The sequence below is a fragment of the Neofelis nebulosa genome, chromosome 12, assembly GCF_028018385.1.
Source record: "Neofelis nebulosa isolate mNeoNeb1 chromosome 12, mNeoNeb1.pri, whole genome shotgun sequence".
NCBI lineage: Eukaryota > Metazoa > Chordata > Mammalia > Carnivora > Felidae > Neofelis > Neofelis nebulosa.
In genome coordinates, this window is record NC_080793.1 from 64,064,980 (window position 1) to 64,083,425 (window position 18,446).

At 41.1% G+C, this 18,446-nt stretch overlaps 1 protein-coding gene across 1 annotated transcript; it reads right to left on the reverse strand.

The window, feature by feature from the left end:
- Positions 1-772: 772 nt before the first annotated feature.
- Positions 773-9,889, reverse strand: LOC131491916 (spermatogenesis-associated protein 31A6-like). The gene is made up of 4 exons (XM_058695440.1): positions 9,593-9,889; positions 8,809-8,866; positions 8,168-8,228; positions 773-7,894 (listed from the first exon to the last, which is right to left on the reverse strand). The coding sequence occupies exons 1-4, from the start codon at positions 9,773-9,775 to the stop codon at positions 3,979-3,981; spliced, it is 4,218 nt and encodes a 1,405-aa protein (XP_058551423.1). The 5' UTR covers positions 9,776-9,889; the 3' UTR covers positions 773-3,978.
- Between the last annotated feature and the right edge of the window lie 8,557 nt (positions 9,890-18,446).

Sequence of the window (18,446 nt, forward strand, 5' to 3'; positions counted from 1 at the left end):
AAATTGTTTAATTATGTGGGAAAAATGAATTTCTTGTTAAAATAGACCAAAAGAGCCCTTGTGTCAGCCTTGCTCCTCTTAGAGAAAGAACTGTGATGTCATCATCCCAATGGAAAATCTGAGAGACTTAACCTGTGATACATCTTGGCAGCTGTCATTGAAATTTTATCAAGGACAATAGGTTGCTTACGAGTATTGAGAAATATGTAGTCTCATTGTAATGTACCCTTTGGAAAGTGCTGGATATATAACAAATGAAGTTTCATTATTCATGATAATATAAATATTGATTAAAATGATTAAATCAATTAATATGTTAATATATCCCTTGCTCAGTAATTTTTAAGCTATCTATATATCTCAAAAAAGACATATTTCAAATTTATTCTAAACAATGTGTCCTTTTTTAGCCCTGTAATAATATAAAGTGGATCTTGACTGCCTATCTTAGAAAATGTGCATTTCATAGAATTAAAAATGAATCCTTCTCAATAGTTTGTCCTTTTTTTTAAATGTTAGCTGAACATTAGGACTGTGTTATATACTGAAGACATGTATAATAATATTATTTATCATTGAAGGAATAAAATAATATAAAGAAGTATAATTTTGCTAGATGATATAATAGGAATATTACCAGGAATTTCACTTATTTGTGAAAAATATTCACAGATAGATAGCTTGTTAAAAAGTAAAACCCACAAGCCTGATGCAAACTGTTAGGTGCAAAATAATGTGCTAATTACATAGACCTCTGCAAGACAAGTATAAATCCAGACACCTCTTTTCTGGTTTATTTCATTTCTAGAGTCCATTTGTTGCAGGTCTTTATTATGTTTTCAAAGTAAATAAGTAAGCCATTTGCAGTTCAGGTCTTGTCCCCAAGAGAATAAAAAAAAAATATGCAACAGTGACACCATTTGGCTGGATAATAACTAAAACTGGACAAATAAGATATTTTCTCTCATTGGAGACTGTTTTAGTTGTGTTTAAAAATTGTGATTCTCAAGTTAATGGGCACCTGTGGAAATTCATTTTGCAAATCTACACGTAGAATCAGTAATTCTTTTGTTCAGAGTCAATAACATTACAAAAGAAAAAAATTCCCAAGCATTTCCCCAAGCAGAGTCCCCCATTTAGCACAATGCTGACAATGCCTGAGTGTTTTGAGGATTGCAATAGGGGCATAACTGACAATCCCTCTTGTGCTGCTAGTATGCTAGTTTCATATTTACCAAGGACTTGTCAATATTTGTTTGGGATCTTGAAAAATGGATGCGAGGTCTCTGTGAGGTCTTTGTGTTGAGTCTCTATGGGGTATCTGTGTAAGGTCTCAATGTGAAATGTCTGTGAGGCAGTGAAAGATTTCTGTGCACTGTCTGTAGATGAAGTCTTTCTGTGAGGTTTCTATGTGAGGTCTTTTTGAGGCCATGTGATGTCTCTGAGTGTTGTTTCTGGGTGAGGTCTCTGCGTGAGGTCTGTATGGAAGGTACCATTGGGAAGTCTTGATAGGTTTGCTGTTAGGTCTCTGGAAAATCTCTGAAATCTGTACTAGGTTTCTGTCTGAGAATCTGTGGGGCAACATGAAGTCCCTATACGAGGTCTCAGTGTGAGGTCTCTATAAGGCAATATTCTAGTCACCATGGAAGGTGTCTGTGTGAGAGAGGTCTCTGTTGAGAGTTGTCTCTGTAAGGTCTGTGTGTTCTCTTTGCTGGGAAGTGTCTCTGTGTTGTCTCTGCATGAAGTGTCTCTGTGTGGGTGTCTCCATTTCTGGCCTTGCCACACCTTATGGAAATCTGAGCAACAGAAGGGTGAAGGCACTTGCTTCTTTGTGTTTGAGGGGTGGGGGTGGGGGAGGGGTTGTGTTGTTGTTTGTTTCTTTTCTGTTCCGTCAGCATCCCCATCTGCAGCACTTCTGGCAGGGGCTATGTGGTCCACATCTAGCCCCTACTCCTGTCCCAGAACTCAACTCTCAGTGCCCTTTGAAGACTTAATAGCAACCAGGCTCAGGGCCCCTTGCTCTGTCCCACCCTCTCCTAAGCTCCCAAGGGCCCCAAGGTGCTGTCTGTGCTGGGTCCCAATCCCTTTCCACAGGTCTTGGCTCCACTTACATTGCTGGACCCACTCTGGAGGCTGACTCAGGAATTGGGTCCCAGAGGCAAGACCTGGCTCCAGGGAGAAACCAGTGACACAAGCAGGCTTAAACCCACTCTGCCCCTCCACCCCAGGTCCCACATGTTGGGCATCCTGACAGGCATGGGGGACGGGGCCCATTCCTGTTATCCTCTGGATCAAGGGCATCTCCTGGAGCAAGACTCTGTACCATGGGAATGATGCCCTCTGCAGCTGTGCCTACTGTGCACAAAGCACAGACTAACGCTAGAGAAATTGCTCATCTTCTTGCTTTCTCATATGGATAGAGGCCAGGGGAGGGGGAAACCTGTGCTAGAAGTGGAGAGAGCAGTGGACCACTCCTGAGCTATACCTCCCCATTTTGAACAGGTCATTTCCATGCTCTCCCCAACTCCCATTTCACAAATCCTGTCTGATGGCCTCATCTGCTAGACTCTGGAGTATGCAAGGACTGGGAGCCAGACGAGACTTACTACATGATTGCAGGCCAGTCTCTGGGCCTTTTAACTCCCCACCACTCCTTGAGGAGCAGTTCTACAGCCCTGTGTTTAAATAAAGGTCACCAGACTGGGAGTTACATCTGAAGCTCCCTAATCCTGGCTTTTCCACCTGAATTCTTGAATTCAAGAGGTGACAATGTGTAAGTGTATTAAATATATTATTAGGAGATTAACCTTCCCTCATTTGCTTTACATCTACAAATTTGACCATCTGTTCTGGATATAAAAGTGGCTTCTCTATGTCTGTGATCTTAGAGCTGAAGTGGGGTGGAGACCATGATGGGGTATGATGAGCCACTGGGCCCTTAACTTTTTCTTTCCTCCAGGCCTGTAGATGGTGGTGGGATATCAGAGGCTCTTCATTCACTGCAAATTTATAGGCACCATGTGCCACTTTGCCTTTTTCTTTGGATCCAAACTTTTCAACTTGTCTCCCACATCCCATTCTAAGTTCATAGTATTCAACCGTCACATAGTTACTACATACAGATACACTCAATCCTGTTTCATTAATCCAGAACTCCTTCTCTGGGGTTAACATAGAGGGAAAGCAGGTGACCCTTGAATATTCATTTGGGGTAAAGGTGAACATAGCCCTTAGCAACTTCCCTGATGTTCTCTCATTTACACATACTCAGAGCTGGAAGTGCCATCCTCATCACTGGAAGTACAGGAAAGGCAGAGGTGGAAGAGGGTGACATTAAAGCTAAGCTCAGAGGGGTTCACAGGGCCTAACTCAACCTCAGCTCTTCACAAGAGACAGAAGGGGCTCTCAAGAGCAAGTGCCCTCTATTCTTCACCAAGAGATCCAGGAAAAGGATTTCTCCTGCTTCTGAACTTTAGGCCTAGTACCCTCTACCAAATTTCAATCCACTTGGTTCTGATACTTCCTGGAGCCTGAGTGGGACCCTGAGTCCAGCCCCATGATGTCTGGAAACCTATCCCCTATAGCTGTATAAATTTCAAAGTAGAGTGGAAGCAGGAAAAAGGCAAGTTGAGCCAGATCTTGGGTAAGGTCTTCATAGGTATTTCTCATCTTTTTAGGGTAGTTTTTGTTTGCATAATGACAGTATCATGAAAACAATGTATAATGAAAGGATAAAGAGCAAGCCTACAATGCCCAAGGCCAAAATCCCTCCATTCTCTTCCCTTCTAGAAGCCAAAGTACATACTGAGCACAGCACAGACAAAATCAACCATACTACCCTCTTTTGGGGGGAAAACATATATATTGGGGAATATTAGGTATTTGGATGTGCTAATGAGAAAAAAAACACTTTCTTTACATGGACTAATTTTTTTCTTGAAGACATATTTTCCTACTAGGAAAGGCTAAAGAAGTATTTTATGATCGACCAAACAGGGAGGCCTGAAGAAGACAGTGCCGTGGACAGTGTTGATGGTAGCCTGGGGCACCTGGCATCCTTGGGCTATACTGGCAGGGACTGACTGGAGACAAAGTCTTCTTGGGAGGCAAGGATGGGAGGTGCCTTGGGTCCAGTTGCTCATCCTCGAATCTTACACTTTTCAAGGACTGTCGGTGTTTAACCTGCCTTTCCTTGAAAGAGCTACTCTGACCATTGGAGGTGTCTTGGTGATTGTGGGCTGTATAACTCATTCTCCCATGCTCTGGGTAGAAGGGAACCCTGTGGTAGCAGAAACACCCACATACTGGTGCTTGGAGTTCCTGTTTGTGCTCATTTAACTTTGTGCCATGAAGTCCATGGTGGATTGCCATTTTCTCCTCTAGAATTTGTCCAACAGCTGTCATGAGTGCCTGAGCCTCAGCAGTCTCATTAGCCATAATTGATCTGCTTTTGACTGGTCCTTGGCTCTTGGCAGAGGCTATTATTGGCTTACATTTTTGCATGGTGTTCTGACCTTTGACTTTTCTATTGGGGAAAATCCATTGAAAAAAGTGCCTCATCCTTTTTCTGAAAAGGTTTTCTGGAGGACCTTGTTTCTTCTCTGGCAGGAACTGTATGCATCTGTTCCTAACAGAGTCTACTATTCCTCTGACTGGGGAAAGATGACTCATACTTTCAGCTTGAGAGGTCCTCAATTCTTCAAACCGTTCTTTATTCTTTCCTGAGTTGGGCCTCCTACAGTCCTCTCTCTTATAAGTAGAGGCAGTCATCTTGCTCTGGCTCTTCCGTGAGTCCTGAAGTCCAGAGTTCATGGGATCTTTCTGCCTTAAGCAGCTCCTTTGGTTTGCCGTTAAGCCATACAGCATCTGGGAAGCTATCTTGTCTCCAGTGGGCACTGTCTGGGGATAACACTGAGGTGCCTGAGAAGCCAAGTTGTCTACAGCAAGGATTACGTGTGTAGGACAGTCTTGAGACTGGCTCTCTGGCTTTATCTTCAATTTGGACTTAAATTCACTAACCTCTGTGTTAAGGCATGACTCTCCAAGATCTTGGATAGCAGACATTCTAGAAAGTTTTTTACTGGTATCTAAACCCCCCATATGTGCATTTATGGTTTGGGGTTTTGTGAGCACATTGGTTCCCAAGATGGGTCTTGGCTGAAGAGTAGGAGGCTTGGCCTCCACTGCCTCCCTAGCCTTTTCAGACCTAAGATATTGGGGTCCTAAGTTCATCTTCAGCATTGCTACCCTATGGCAGGGGTCTTGTGAGACCCAATCCTCACTCTCCTCTCTTGGCTCATTCCCAGCCATTGCTGAACTGGGACTCAGCTCTAGGCTGCTTTTCTCAGCCCATTCTGCAGAATCACTCTGCGGAGTTCTGCCCATGAGGTTGAGTGTGAAGGACTGAGAAGGTGGCCTGCTATCCTGTCCAGTCAGAGAGGCCTTTGAGGACCCCTGGTTGTCATCAGATGGGGTCCTTACCAGGGCCCTCTGGATTTCCCCATACATAGGTGAAGGGGCAAGGAGAGGTCTCTCCAGGGTGAGACCTGACTCTTCTGCTACAACTTTCTTTCCCAGACATGCCTGAGAAGGTCTTCTTCTCAGGGATTCAGCAGATTTGATTATTGAGGCAGTTCCAGACACACAGGTGGCTGAGGGGTTAAAGGCAAACTGCAGAATGGGCAAAGGTTGAACCTTTTTCAACTTAAATAGATTTATGGGCTTAAGAGCCTTGAGGGGTAGACCCCACCTGTGCCTCACCCAAAACCTTATAATATGTGCTTCCAGCACTTCTTGAATGTCTGGATTGAGGAAGGAAACCCTGTGGGAGGTGTTCACATATGGTCCCCAACACTTCAAGATTCCTAGGTTTCTGATTTCCTTGTGAGTGTTGGACTTCGGAAAAGCATGGTTGACTGCAAGCCAGGATTTGTGCACACTCACAGGGATCAAACTCCCACTTATCTTCCCCAACTTCCTACCCAAATGGTCTTTCAGGATGTTTTCTAGATTCTTATCTAAGCTCTTTAGCAAATCGCTCCCTGAGTCACTCATTGACAACCCCAAGTCACATTCTGACTCTTCAGAGCTTACTTCCTGAAACCCCATTAGGGAGCTTTCTGAGTCCCTGGAGAGATCTTTTGGGACCTTCCCCAAAATATACCCCAGGCCCTTGCCCATGCCCTGGCTTAGCTGGAACTCCACTTTCTGTGTATCCTTGTTGCTTTTACCTGCACATGCAGAGGGACGTGAGGGTCCACGCTTGCCCTTTGCCTGACATGTCCCTGGTAATTCACCCTGAAGCTGCCTTAGTTCCAGAGACTCTTGGATCTTACGGGGCAGCTCCCACCTGTGTTCAATAAGCCACTTTTGTAGGTGTTGCTCCAGTTGCTTACGGAGTTCAGCACTGATTGGAAAGTTCTCAGGAAGGAGGGAGACTGCCCAACTGTCCTCAGGAAGATTGGAAGTGAAGACACTAAAGACTTCTTGAGATCTTTTGATTACAGAGGATAAAGCCCACCCACTTTCTAGTTGCTTCTGCAACAAAGGCCATTCTGGATGTTGAATCTCAGGTGGGATGAGAAATTGTGACTTATCCTGGGCTATAGGGCAAGATACTTCACAGGCCTCAATCTGAGGTGGCGAAGGTGATAGGATTGGAAGAGAGGATTGGCAATGATCCTGGGTCAGGATCTGAGCCAGAGATGGTGGTTGAAATTGAGGTACAGATGAAACCAAGGGTTGAGATTGGAACTCCAGTTGGGACGGGGGCTGGGACTGAGAAAGCAGTGGAGATAGTTTACCCTGCATTTGAGTTGGGCAGGCACTTGAGATTCCATTGAATAAGAAAGAGGAAGACTGTGGCACTGAAGAGCACTCAGAGATCCAGGCAGTAGCCACCAGAGATTCGCTGTGTAGAGAGGGGAGACCCCAGAAAAGTTGGTTATATTTCTGCTGTAGATGGTGTCCCAAGACCTTAGGATATGAGAGCTTCTGATGACCAGGCAGCTGCTCTGGTTTTCCTTTTGTACTCCAGAAGTGTTGTAGGCTTGTGTTCTGTTCAGGACTCAGTGACTTCAACATATTCCCCAAAGAATTCAGGTGGTAGTCTGGGCTCGTTTGTTTTGGATATGATTCATCTTTTTCTTTTTCTTTCCAAATCTTGACCTTGACTCTCTTTGTGACTTGTATTTCCAGGAGCTTCTGATTATCTGAGCTCAGCAAAGAGGGGCTAGCAACTCCTACCTGTCTGTTGGTGGGGTTTCCCCGGAATGAGGCCTCTGGTGAGTGGTGGGAAAGGTGTTCTTGCTGAGACTCATAATTTGATGAGGTTGAGAGGCACAGGGCTTTGGCAGCAGTGTGCCACCATGACAAGGCTGAAATGGGACAACTTGAGTGGCCAAGGCCTGAGATGGCTGGAACAGCAGAAGCTGACCAAGGGGTATGAGATGACCTCTGTGGAATGGTGCTTGGTGGGAATGCCAAGGAGTCACATTGAGGAAGAGTCAGAATAGAGTCTGGAGGTTGTGGGGCAGAGGAGGCTCTCAGAGGTGGAGGGCAGGCCTCTGAATTAAGGGGACATGGAGGCAGAGGGGAAAGAGCAAGTGGCTGGGGCAAAAGGCTGTTGAGGGGAAGGAAAGGCTCTGGTGGCGAAGAGGCACTCAGAGATGAGTGGGAATGAACAGAAACTGAAGAGGTCATTGAGTCAAGAAGTAGAGGGCGCTGAGTCAGAGGAACTGGGGTAGCCAACAGGGACATGGTGGGAGCAGCATCATCCATAGGCTCCCTGCATGGCTGGTGGGCTCCAGCAGGCACTGCTTTGCACACCTCACCAGGGATGTCTTGACATAAGAGTTGATGAAAGCCACCCTTGTCAGGGAGCCTCCCCAGGCAGCTGCAGGAGACAGGAGGCACAAGCTGCAGCTAGAAGCTGACAGGGCAAGGAGGGAAGGGCAGGTTGGGCAGGGATAACACCTGCAACCTACAGCCCTCCACAGTCTCCATACTGATTTCACATTGCTCCCACTATTCCTTACCCCAGAGCTTTATCCATACTTTGTTTCTGTGGCTCCCCCTCCCAGGGTTCCCTATGGACCAGGGGTCAAATCATAAACTCTGGGACAAAGGAGGACCAAGGAAAAGGGGGAAAAGGGGAAAAATTCTTTACCTTTGCAGAAGTGAAATCAGACTGCGAGCTCCCTCCAGTTCTTTCAGGCAATTTCTGCAAGCTGGAAATAAGGAGGCTGGGTTATAGTAGTGAAAGTAAGGCCCTAAGTGTTTTAGGGGAGGCTGAGTGCAGGGGGGAGCTTTTAGGCTAAGCTTTTAGGGGGAGACTGTTGGGAGATTAGACTATGGAGCCCAAGCATCACTGTTCAAAGCCACACGATCCCTCACAGTGATGGCCAGGTTTATTATGGGGAGTACTTTGTCATTTACATTACCCCCCAGAGCCCTCACAACTGCCTTGTTGGGGAGAAAGGACAGGGGTCACCTCACAAAAGAATCTGAGTGAAGTTAAACCACTTATCAACCCAGAGGTTCCACCTCTTGATCTAGGCATTAATGGTCTACTACCGCCCACACACCTCTGCCAGCTGACACCCATTTCAGCCTCTATCAACTTCCTTCCAAGCATGGAATCTGGGAAATATACAGTAGCTGATCTCCTTCCCAAGAGCCTCTCTGAGGGCTTTTCCTGAAGGATGGTCTCTGCCCCTGGCATCCTTGGAGACCATGGAATTAGACCCTCAGGAGCAAGAGAGATGGAGAATAACTTGGCATATGTAGGGCTAAATGGCATAAGCTTACCTTTCAAAGCTCCGCTTTTTTTCTTACTCTTGCTCCTCCTCCTCAGCTCCACTTGATGCTATGAGAAAAGATGAGGGGCTGGGACTCAATTATCTCTTCTCTCTAGATGATTCACAGATGCTCAGTGTTCATAATATGACTTTCTACATTTCTACATATAATGGAGCTCTGTGGCTTTCTTTTCTTTTATTCATCTTTAAAATGAATAAAATATTTTTAGTTTTTCTTCTTTGAAAAATGTAAACATGGATTTTCTATGTGAGATCACTATGAATTTCTTTCATCACTATTCCTCTACTCAAGAAATACACACACACACATACAGGTCCTTCTATGCTCCACTGGATAAGACTCTGTTTCCAGAGTTCAGACCCCCACTCTAGCCCTTTAGAGGCTCTCAGGTTCAGCACTGCCTTCAGATCAGCCCAACACAGAGGAAGAGCTCACCTGAGACACCTGCCACAGGAAGGGGAAAGTGGCTGGTAAAACAATGTTTAGGAGTCTGTTCTTCTGCAGACAATGAACTCAGTATACAGTCCTCACTCACTGGTCACTGAATCTGGGACTTTGCCCAGGAGACCTAGGGTCTGGAGATCTTGGGATAGAAACCCTTGTGCCCACTCTAAGCTTTGCCTGGCCTAGCTAGTCCCTAGAAGGATGATGTTCTATTCTTTCCTGAGATTTCCCATCTCACAAGACTCTCTAGATGATTTAGAAAAGTGGATATAAGAATAAGGAAAAAAAAGAGATAATCCCTGTTGGGGTTTAGCTAAAGTTTCCTTACCTTCCTGATATTTCTATATTTCTTAGCTGGTGATAAGGGTGGATTACTCTGAAAACAAGGGAGTAACAGAAGGAAGAGCCCCAGTCCACACAGGAAGGCAAAGATGGCATCAATCACCCAGGAGGTGGGACCAGAGCTCAGCCAGGAGGTACCAGTGCTTCTCAGAGAAAAGAAATTCTCCATCTTTGGAAATCTGTTGTCCTCAGGCAACTGAGCACTGGTAGTTCACTTGGGGACAGAGCCCTAGGCCTGCATCACAGAGCTAAAGCCTTGTCACAAAGGGTTCCTGAGAATGGGGGAGCTGGCTAGAGCACCACCCCTCCCCCATCATTCAGTCCCACAGATCCCTGCACTTTCCCGAGCCTTCTAGATTCCAACTTCCAACTCTACTGTCATGTCAGAGAGACCTTAGCCAATTTTCTATTCATTCCATCTAGAACTCAGATATTACCTGGTCCCTTTGTCCATTAGGGGTCTTGACTCAGGGCCCACCAATTTTACAACCCTTGAAAATCTGAAGTTGACCCTAGAATTTTGGCTATTTCCCAGGGAAATTTTCTTTTGGAATTTTCTCTGTCCTCAACTCTAGTTTCCCATATAATGTTCTTGTCTTGTATAAACCCAAGCACATAATTTAAATTTCTTTTGCAGTTAATTAGTTTTATGAATTTTAGTGTTTGCTTTGTCTCATTTTCAAAAGGACATATACACAAAAAATAAGATAATTATTCAAAATTCATAAATTAAAGTATGAAAGTTACTTTCTAAGTTTGTAACATTTATAATTCTAAAGTTAGTAAAGCTTTAAACTTTACTACAAAGACTTTTGGGACATGTGGATACATACACACATTCACAGACACATACACACACTTATCCTTTCACAAACCAATCCAGTATTTCCAAATCCAAGAATACACACTTTCCTACTGAAAACATTTTTTCATATGTTGTCTTGACCTGATTTTATATTTTATTTTATTTGTGTTTTATTTTTATTTTTTAAATTTTCCACATAAGTTTTAAAACATGTTGTTTTAGTTCATTAGGGCTTCTATAACAAAATACCACAGAACAGGGTGGATCAAACAACAGAAATGTATTTCTCACAATTCTGGAGTCTAAGTCCAAGATCAAGGTGCCAGTATGGTCACATTCTGGTGAAGTGCCTCTTCCTGGTTAATAGCACTTTTTCACTGTGTCCTCATATGGTGGGAAGGGGCTAGGAATCTATCTGGAGACTTTTTTGTAGGGCACAAATCCTCTCCACAAGGGCTCATAAACATGTTCCAATTATCTCATCTCCTTTTTCTTTAGGAGTTAGAATTTGAATATATGGATTTGGGTGAGAGGACACATACATTCAGACAAGTGCACATATGCTACACTCAGAAGTCAGGAATGGGTTAGTTTATTCATACTCCTTTATAATAATCTCACCTCAAATTAAAATTTTATCAAAATTTAGACTTAGGTCTTCTTTGTATTCATATTTGCCTTCTATATTTTCTTTATTACTTTATTTTCAATATGCTTTGTTTGATGGGTTTTTTGATATTTAAAATCTTATCTGATAATTTTAGCTTGATTAAATTAATTGCTGTTTTCTTTATGATTTATTTCTGTCATATTATTTTGATTATTTTCCATATTTTCTTTATTGTTTCTTTTTTCTTCTCTTTTTGCATCTCCCACTTTATATATCAAATGTTCTGTTTGTTCAAAATTTGGAAGTTTTTAAAATCCTAATGGTTTTATAACATTAATTATATTGATTTCCTTCTCAGTTTCTTACATGTGTCATATTATCTCAGCACACCAAAGAGTACTCTTGCCTCCTCTGATTTTGCTTTCTCTGTCATGACAGCCCTTATTTCATGAGGATATTACTGGAGTTTTGTTTCTGGGTTATTCTGTATATGCCACAATTTCATGTATTTTTTATGATACAGTAAACATCACTAACATCAACCCTTATGTCTACACACCTGCATGTTCCTACACTTATTTTTCATCCTCCTTGAGAATTTCCTCTAAGAATATTTTCCAACAGACTTATGTAAAATAAAGCTTTCCTTTTTTTCTTTTTTTAAATGTTTATTTATTTTTGATAGAAACAGCATCAGTGGGAGGGGCAGAGAGAATGGGGACAGAGGATCCAAAGAAGGCTCCATGCTGAAAGCAACAAGGCCAATGAGGGGCTCAAACCCACAAACAGCGAGATCATGACCTGAGGCAAAGTCCGAAGCTCAACCAACTGAGCCACCCAGGCACCCTGGCCTTATTTTCTGATAACATCTTTTTCTCTGCCCTCATATTTAAAAGATCTTGGCTGCATATAATTCAAAGCTTAAAATTTCTTTCCTTTCAATTCTTTAAATTCCATCCTTGTCTCCAACATTGCTGTTGAAAAGCCTTATATCAATCAAAATCACATTTTCTTTAAAGAATGATCTGACTTTTTATCATTTTAACAGGATGTTATAAAAAAAAGGAGTGTAAATCACTTTGCAACTATAAACTTAATTAATTTTATAGTTTAATTATAGTTTAAACCTAAGTAAATTTAATTCTTTTCAATATTAAAGGGTATTTAAGTACACAAGAAAATTAATTATTATACACCCACTTAATTTTAAAAAATTAAAAATAAACTTAATAAGAGTCATTAGATTCAAGTACTTGGGATAGTGCAAAAGAAGAAACAAAGGTAAGATGATTGGAAGACTAAGTATACCAAGAAACCCTTTCCTAAAAATGTGTATGATAAAATATTTAAAAGCATCTCAGTATGACTGAGTATTGGGAATTATTGGGAAGGTGGAGATGGCAGTGGAGTAGTCCACTACAGTGGGTGGATGTGCCTGGCTTAAAGGTGCTCAGGTGGTAAAGTGGGACAGAATCCCAGAGTAACAGCTTGTGATCCCCCAGGGTCACAAGAAGAAAGGGTGGTGCCAACATGCTGTGCTTTGCCAGGCATAGGAGCAGGGACTGGGGCTGAGGGCAGCAAGCAAGAGTGCTGGCTTTCTACTCTGATTTGACATGAACACTGAACTGTTGCACGGTCATGCGACTGCTTTCTTCACAAGGCAAAAGCACAGTGAGACCCTCTCCCAGAGGAACAGAGTGGGTCTGCACCTCTGAAGTCCCTAAAATTTGGAGTTTTGAAACTCGGGCACATGCCTGAGATAAAAAAGCATGGACACAGGCAGGGTAAATGCACAGTTCCAATGGAAATTGGGGACAAAAGAGGGATGATTGATTGCTCTTCTGTGAAGGTTTCCTGAAGACGGGAAGTTACAATCTTTTAGATCTGGGGCTAAAGAGTGGGACATCACTATATTCTTCTCACCCATCAGCACTGAAAGACTTCAGGGAGAAAAAAAGCACCACTTACTGGATGTTGGAGCCATTTACACCAAGTCCCACATCCCTGCACCCTTTAGGCACACTTCCACTGAAATAAGTTAGCTTAAGAATCAGCACAGCAGGCCTCCCCAGAAGACCAGAACAAAAAACTCACCCACACCAAGTCTACTACTGATCAGAGTACTACAAAGCTTCAGTTCTAAGGGAAGTAGGAACTAGCTTCCTATTTACTTTTATTCTTTATCTTTTTATGATTTTTCCCTTTATTTTATTTTTTAAGTTCTTTAAAAACATTTTTATTTATATATATAATTTTTGTTTGATTATTTTTATTTTATTTTACCTTATTTTTATTTTTGCACCTAGGTTCTTTTAAGAAGCAGACCAAAACACATCCCGGATCTAATTTGGGTTTTCTTTCATTTTTTGCTTTGTTTTTGTTTTATTGGAGGGGGGGGTTGTTTGTTTGTTTGTTTTGATTTTTTTCTTTCTTTCTTGTTTTCTTTTGTGGACAAAATGACGAGATGAAGAAATTCACCCCAAAAGAAAGAACAGGAAGTAAAAATCACAGCCTGGAATTTAATCAATACAGATATAAGTAAGACGTCTGAACTAGAATTAAAACAACGATTATAAGGATACTAGCTGGGTTTGAAAAAAGAATAGAGGATACCAGAGAATTCTTTCCTGTAGAGACAAAAGAACTAAAATCTAGTCAGACTGAAATTAAAAATGTGATAACTGATGTGCAAACCTGAAAGGGTTCCATTACAGGGAGGATGGACAAGGCAGAGGAGTGAATTAGTGATATAGAAGATAAAATTATGGAAAATAATGAAGCTGAAAACAAGAGGGTAACAAAGGTCATGGATGACAAAGGCAGACATAAGGAACTCAGTGACTTACTAAAATGTAATAACATTCATATCATAGATATCCTAGAAGATGAAGAGAGAGAAAAAGGAGCAAAAGGTTTATGTAAACAAATTATTGCTGAATATTTCTCTAATCTGGGGAAGGACATAGACATCAAAATCCAAGAAGCACAGAGAACTCCCATTAAATTCAACAAAAGCCTACCATTACCAAGGCATGTCATAGTCAAATTCACAAAATTCACAGAGAAGGAAAGAATCCTGAAAGCAGCAAGGGAGGGGAAAGTCCTTAACTTGTAAAGGAAGACAGATCAGGTTCCAAGCAGATCTGTCCACAGAACTGTGGCAGGTCAGAAATGAGTAGCAGGCTATATCCAACATGCTGAATGGGGAAAATATGAGCCAGTAATTCTTTATCCAGAAAGTCTGTCTTTCAGAATAGAAGGAGAGATAGAGTTTCCCAGACAAACAAAAACTAAAGGAGTTAATAACCACTAAACTAGCCCTGCAAGAAATTTTAAGGGGGACTCATTGAGTGGAGAAAAACACAAAAACAAAAAAGACCAAAAGCAACAAAAACTAAAAAGGACCAGAGAACAACACTAGAAACACCAACTCTACAGGCAAAAAAAAAAAAAAAAAAAAAAAAAAGAAAGAGAAAAAGAAAAAGAAAAAGAAAAAAGTCACTAAATTCATCTTTCAATAATCACTCTGAGGGTAAATGGACTAAATGTTCTAATCAAAAGAGATAGGGTATCACAATGGATAAAAAAAAATAATAATAAGACCCATCTCTATTTTGCTGGCAAGAGACTCATTTTAGACTAAAGACACCTGTAGATTTAAAGTGAAGAAAGAGAAATTGCTATGGCTGAGGTCAAAGAGGTTGTTGCCTGCTTTCTCTTCTAGGGTTTTGATGGTTTCCTGTCTCACATTCAGGTTTTCATCCATTTTGAGTTTATTTTTGTGTATGATGTAAGAAAGTGGTCTAGTTTCATTCTTCTATATGTCACTGTCCAGTTCTCCCAGCACCACGTGTTAAAGAGACTGTTTTTTTTTTCCATTGGATATTCTTTCCTGCTTTGTCAAAGATTAGTTGGCCATACTTTTGTGGGTCCAATTCTGGAGTCTCTATTCTATTCCATTGGTCTATGTGTCTATTTTTGTGCCAATACCATACTGTCTTGATGATTACAACTTTGTAATGGAGGGTAAAGTCTTGGATTGTGATGCCTCCCATTTTCGTTTTCTTCTTCAGTATTGGCTATTTGGGGTCCTTCGTGGTTCCATACAAATTTTAGTATTGTTTGTTCTAGCTTTGAGAAGAACGCTGGTGCAATTTTTACTGGAATTGCATTGAATGTGTATATTGCTTTGGGTAGTATTGACATTTTAACAATATTTGTTCTTCCAATCCATGAGCATGGAATGTTTTTCCATTTCTTTGTGTCTTCTTTGATTTCCTTCATAAGATTTCTATAGTTTTCACCATACAGATCTTTTACATTTTTGGTTAGGTTTATTCCTAGGTATTTTACGGTTATTCATACAATTGTAAATGGGATAAGTTTATTTCTCTATCTGTTGCTTCATTATTGGTGTATAAAAATGCAGCTGAGGGGCGCCTGGGTGGCTCAGTCAGTTAAGCGGCTGACTTCGGCTCAGGTCATGATCTCGCGGTCCGTGAATTCGAGCCCCACGTCAGGCTCTGTGCTGACACCTCAGAGCCTGGAGCCTGTTTCAGATTCTGTGTCTCCCTCTCTTGGACCCTCCCCTGTTCATGCTCTGTCTCTCCCTCTCTCTCAAAAATAAATAAAACGTTTAAAAAAAATGCAGCTGATTTATGTACATTGATTTTGTATCCTGTGACTTTGCAGAATTCATGTATCAGTTCTAGCAGACTTTTGGTGGAGTCTTTTGGATTTTCCATGTAGAGTATCATGTCGTCTGCCAAAAGTGAAAGTTTGATTCTTCTTTGCCAATTTTGATCCCTTTTATTTCATTTTGTTGTCTGATTGCACAGTCAACCCAAAATATCAATGGTATAAAAGCTGAGAAACCCTGCTTTAAAGGATATCTCTGACTTGCATCTTATTCCAATCTTTAGAAGCCAAATAAAGGATACATTTTCATTGAACACCTGCCACATGCACATCACTGTACTGAGCAACTGTTCATTATTATGCTATCCTTTTGAAAATTCTTAAAATTTAGGAAAACTCTTTCCTGGTGGAACCTTGACTGCCTTCAGTCACACCCCTACCTCTCCATCAAACAGGCAGCTCATCTACAAACCTGGAGAATGTCCTTCCGAGCATGACTAGACTCAAACAGCTCTTCCATCTATCTCTGTCCACTTAGGCAGCCCTTCCACCTGCCTCATCCTCCCCATTGGGCTTTTAGCACAGAAGAAAAAAGAAACATATAACATCAGGAAATGAAATGAGTCCATAAATTGGTTCCTGTGTCCAGAAAGGAATATTCTTTTTTGTTGTTGTTATTTACTTATTTATTTGTTTGTTTGTTTGTTTTTCTTCCATATTTTTATTTAAATTCTAGTTAGTTAACATACGGTGCAATATTGGTTTCAGGAGTAGAATTCAGCTATTCATCACTTACATACAACACCCAGTACTCCTCACAAGTGCCCTCCTTAATGCCCATCAGTCATTTAGCCCATCCCCCCACCAACCTCCCTCCATCAACTCACAGTTCTCTATCATTAACAGTCTTTTACGGTTTGCCTCCCTTTCTCTTTATTTCCCCCACCTCCCATATGATTATCTGTTTTATTTTTTAAATTCCACATATGAGTGAAATCAGACACATAGGTTCTTTAGATGTCTATTTTAAAATACTTGAAAAGTTAAGACTTCCCTTGTCTTTTTCCAAAATTTCATTGTGGAAAATTTCAAACATATAGCACAGTTGAAAGAATTTGCAGAAAACACCCATATGTCCACAATTTACACTTTGCCTTTGAAATATCCTTACTTTAGCATGTCTACCCTTCTATACCTATCTATTTAGCCATGAATCTATATTTTTAATGAACTTTGTTTATAATTTTTCTTTTTTCTGGCATTTTTCCTGGCAGCTTTTATTTATTTGTTTGTTTGTTTGTTTGTTTGTTTAATTTAAATTCAAGTTAGTTAACATATAGTGTAGTCTTGGCTTCAAGAGTAGAATCCAGTGATTAATCTCTTACATATGAGACTCAGTGCTAATCCCAAAATGTGTCCTCCTTAATGCCCATCATCCATTTAACCCATCCCTCCATCCACCTCCCTTCCAGCAACCCTCAGTTTGTTCTCTTTAATTAAGAGTCTCTTATGGTTTGCCTCCCTCTCTGTTATCTTATTTTTCCTTCCTTTCCCCATGTTCATCTGTTGAGTTTCTCAAATTCCACACATGAGTGAAATCATATATGTCTTTCTCTGACTGACTTTTTTCACTTAGCATAATACCCTCTACTTTCATTCATGTTGCAAACGGAAAGATTTCATTCTTTTTCATCACCAAGGAGTATTCCATTGTATAACATAACACATCTTCTTAATCCATTGATCAGTTGATGGACATTTGGGCTCTTTCCATAATTTGGCCATTGTTGATAGCACTACTATAACATTGGGATGCATGTACCACTTCGAATCACAGTTTTGTATCCTTTGGATAAATTCCTACTAGTGCAATTGCTGGGTCATAGGGTAGTTCTACTTTTAATTTTTTGAGGAACCTCCATACTGTTTCCAGAGTGGCTGCACCAGTGTTCATTCTCACCAACAGTGTAAAAGGGGTCTCCTTTCTCTGTATCCTTGGCAACATCTGTTCTTTCCTGAGTTGGTTATTTTAGCCATTCTGACAAGTGTGTGGTGGTATCTCATTGTGGTTTTGATTCGCATTTCAAATCAAATGGTATATCATGGGGTTTTGTATTGGTATATGATTGGTGGTATATCACTGTGGTTTTGATTTGCATTTCCCTGATGATGAATGATGTTGAGCATCTTTTCATGTGTCTGTTTGCCATCTGGATGTCTTCTTTAGAAGTGTCAATTCATGTGTTCTGCCCATTTCTTCACTGGATTGTTTTTGGGGTGTTGAATTTGATAAGTTCTTCCTAGATTTTGTATACTAACCCTTTATCCAATATGTCATTTGCAAATATCTTCTCCCATTCTGTCAGTTGCCTTTTAGTTTTGTTGATTATTTCCTTTACTGTGCAGAAGCTTTTTATTATCATGATGTCCTAATAGTTCATTTTTGCTTTTATTTCCCTTGCCTCTGGAGACATGCCAAGTAAGAATTTGCTGCAGCCTAGGTCAAAGAGGTTGCTGCCTGTTTTCTTCTCTAGGATTTTGGTGGTTTCATGTCTTACATTTAAGTCTTTTATCCATTTTGAATTTATTTTTGTGTATGGTGTAAGAAAGTAGTCTACTTTCATTTTTCTGTATGTCACTGTCTCAGTTCTCCCATTTGCTAAAGAGACTGTTTTCCACTGAATATTGTCTCCTGCTTTGTTGAAGATTAGTTGTTCATTTATTTGTGGGGCAATTTCTGGGTTTTTAACCATTTGTAGTTAGTTTCAAGATCTGGTTTGAAGAATA

Bases quoted from the DNA above. Each gene is read 5' to 3' on its own strand.
- LOC131491916 (XM_058695440.1), bottom strand. From the start codon at position 9,775: ATGGAGAATTTCTTTTCTCTGAGAAGCACTGGTACCTCCTGGCTGAGC. The intron at 8,867-9,592 runs GTAAGGAAACTT...CTTTTCTCATAG, and splicing joins AATATAGAAATATCAGGAAG to CATCAAGTGGAGCTGAGGAG. The intron at 8,229-8,808 runs GTAAGCTTATGC...CCTTATTTCCAG, and splicing joins AAAAAGCGGAGCTTTGAAAG to CTTGCAGAAATTGCCTGAAA.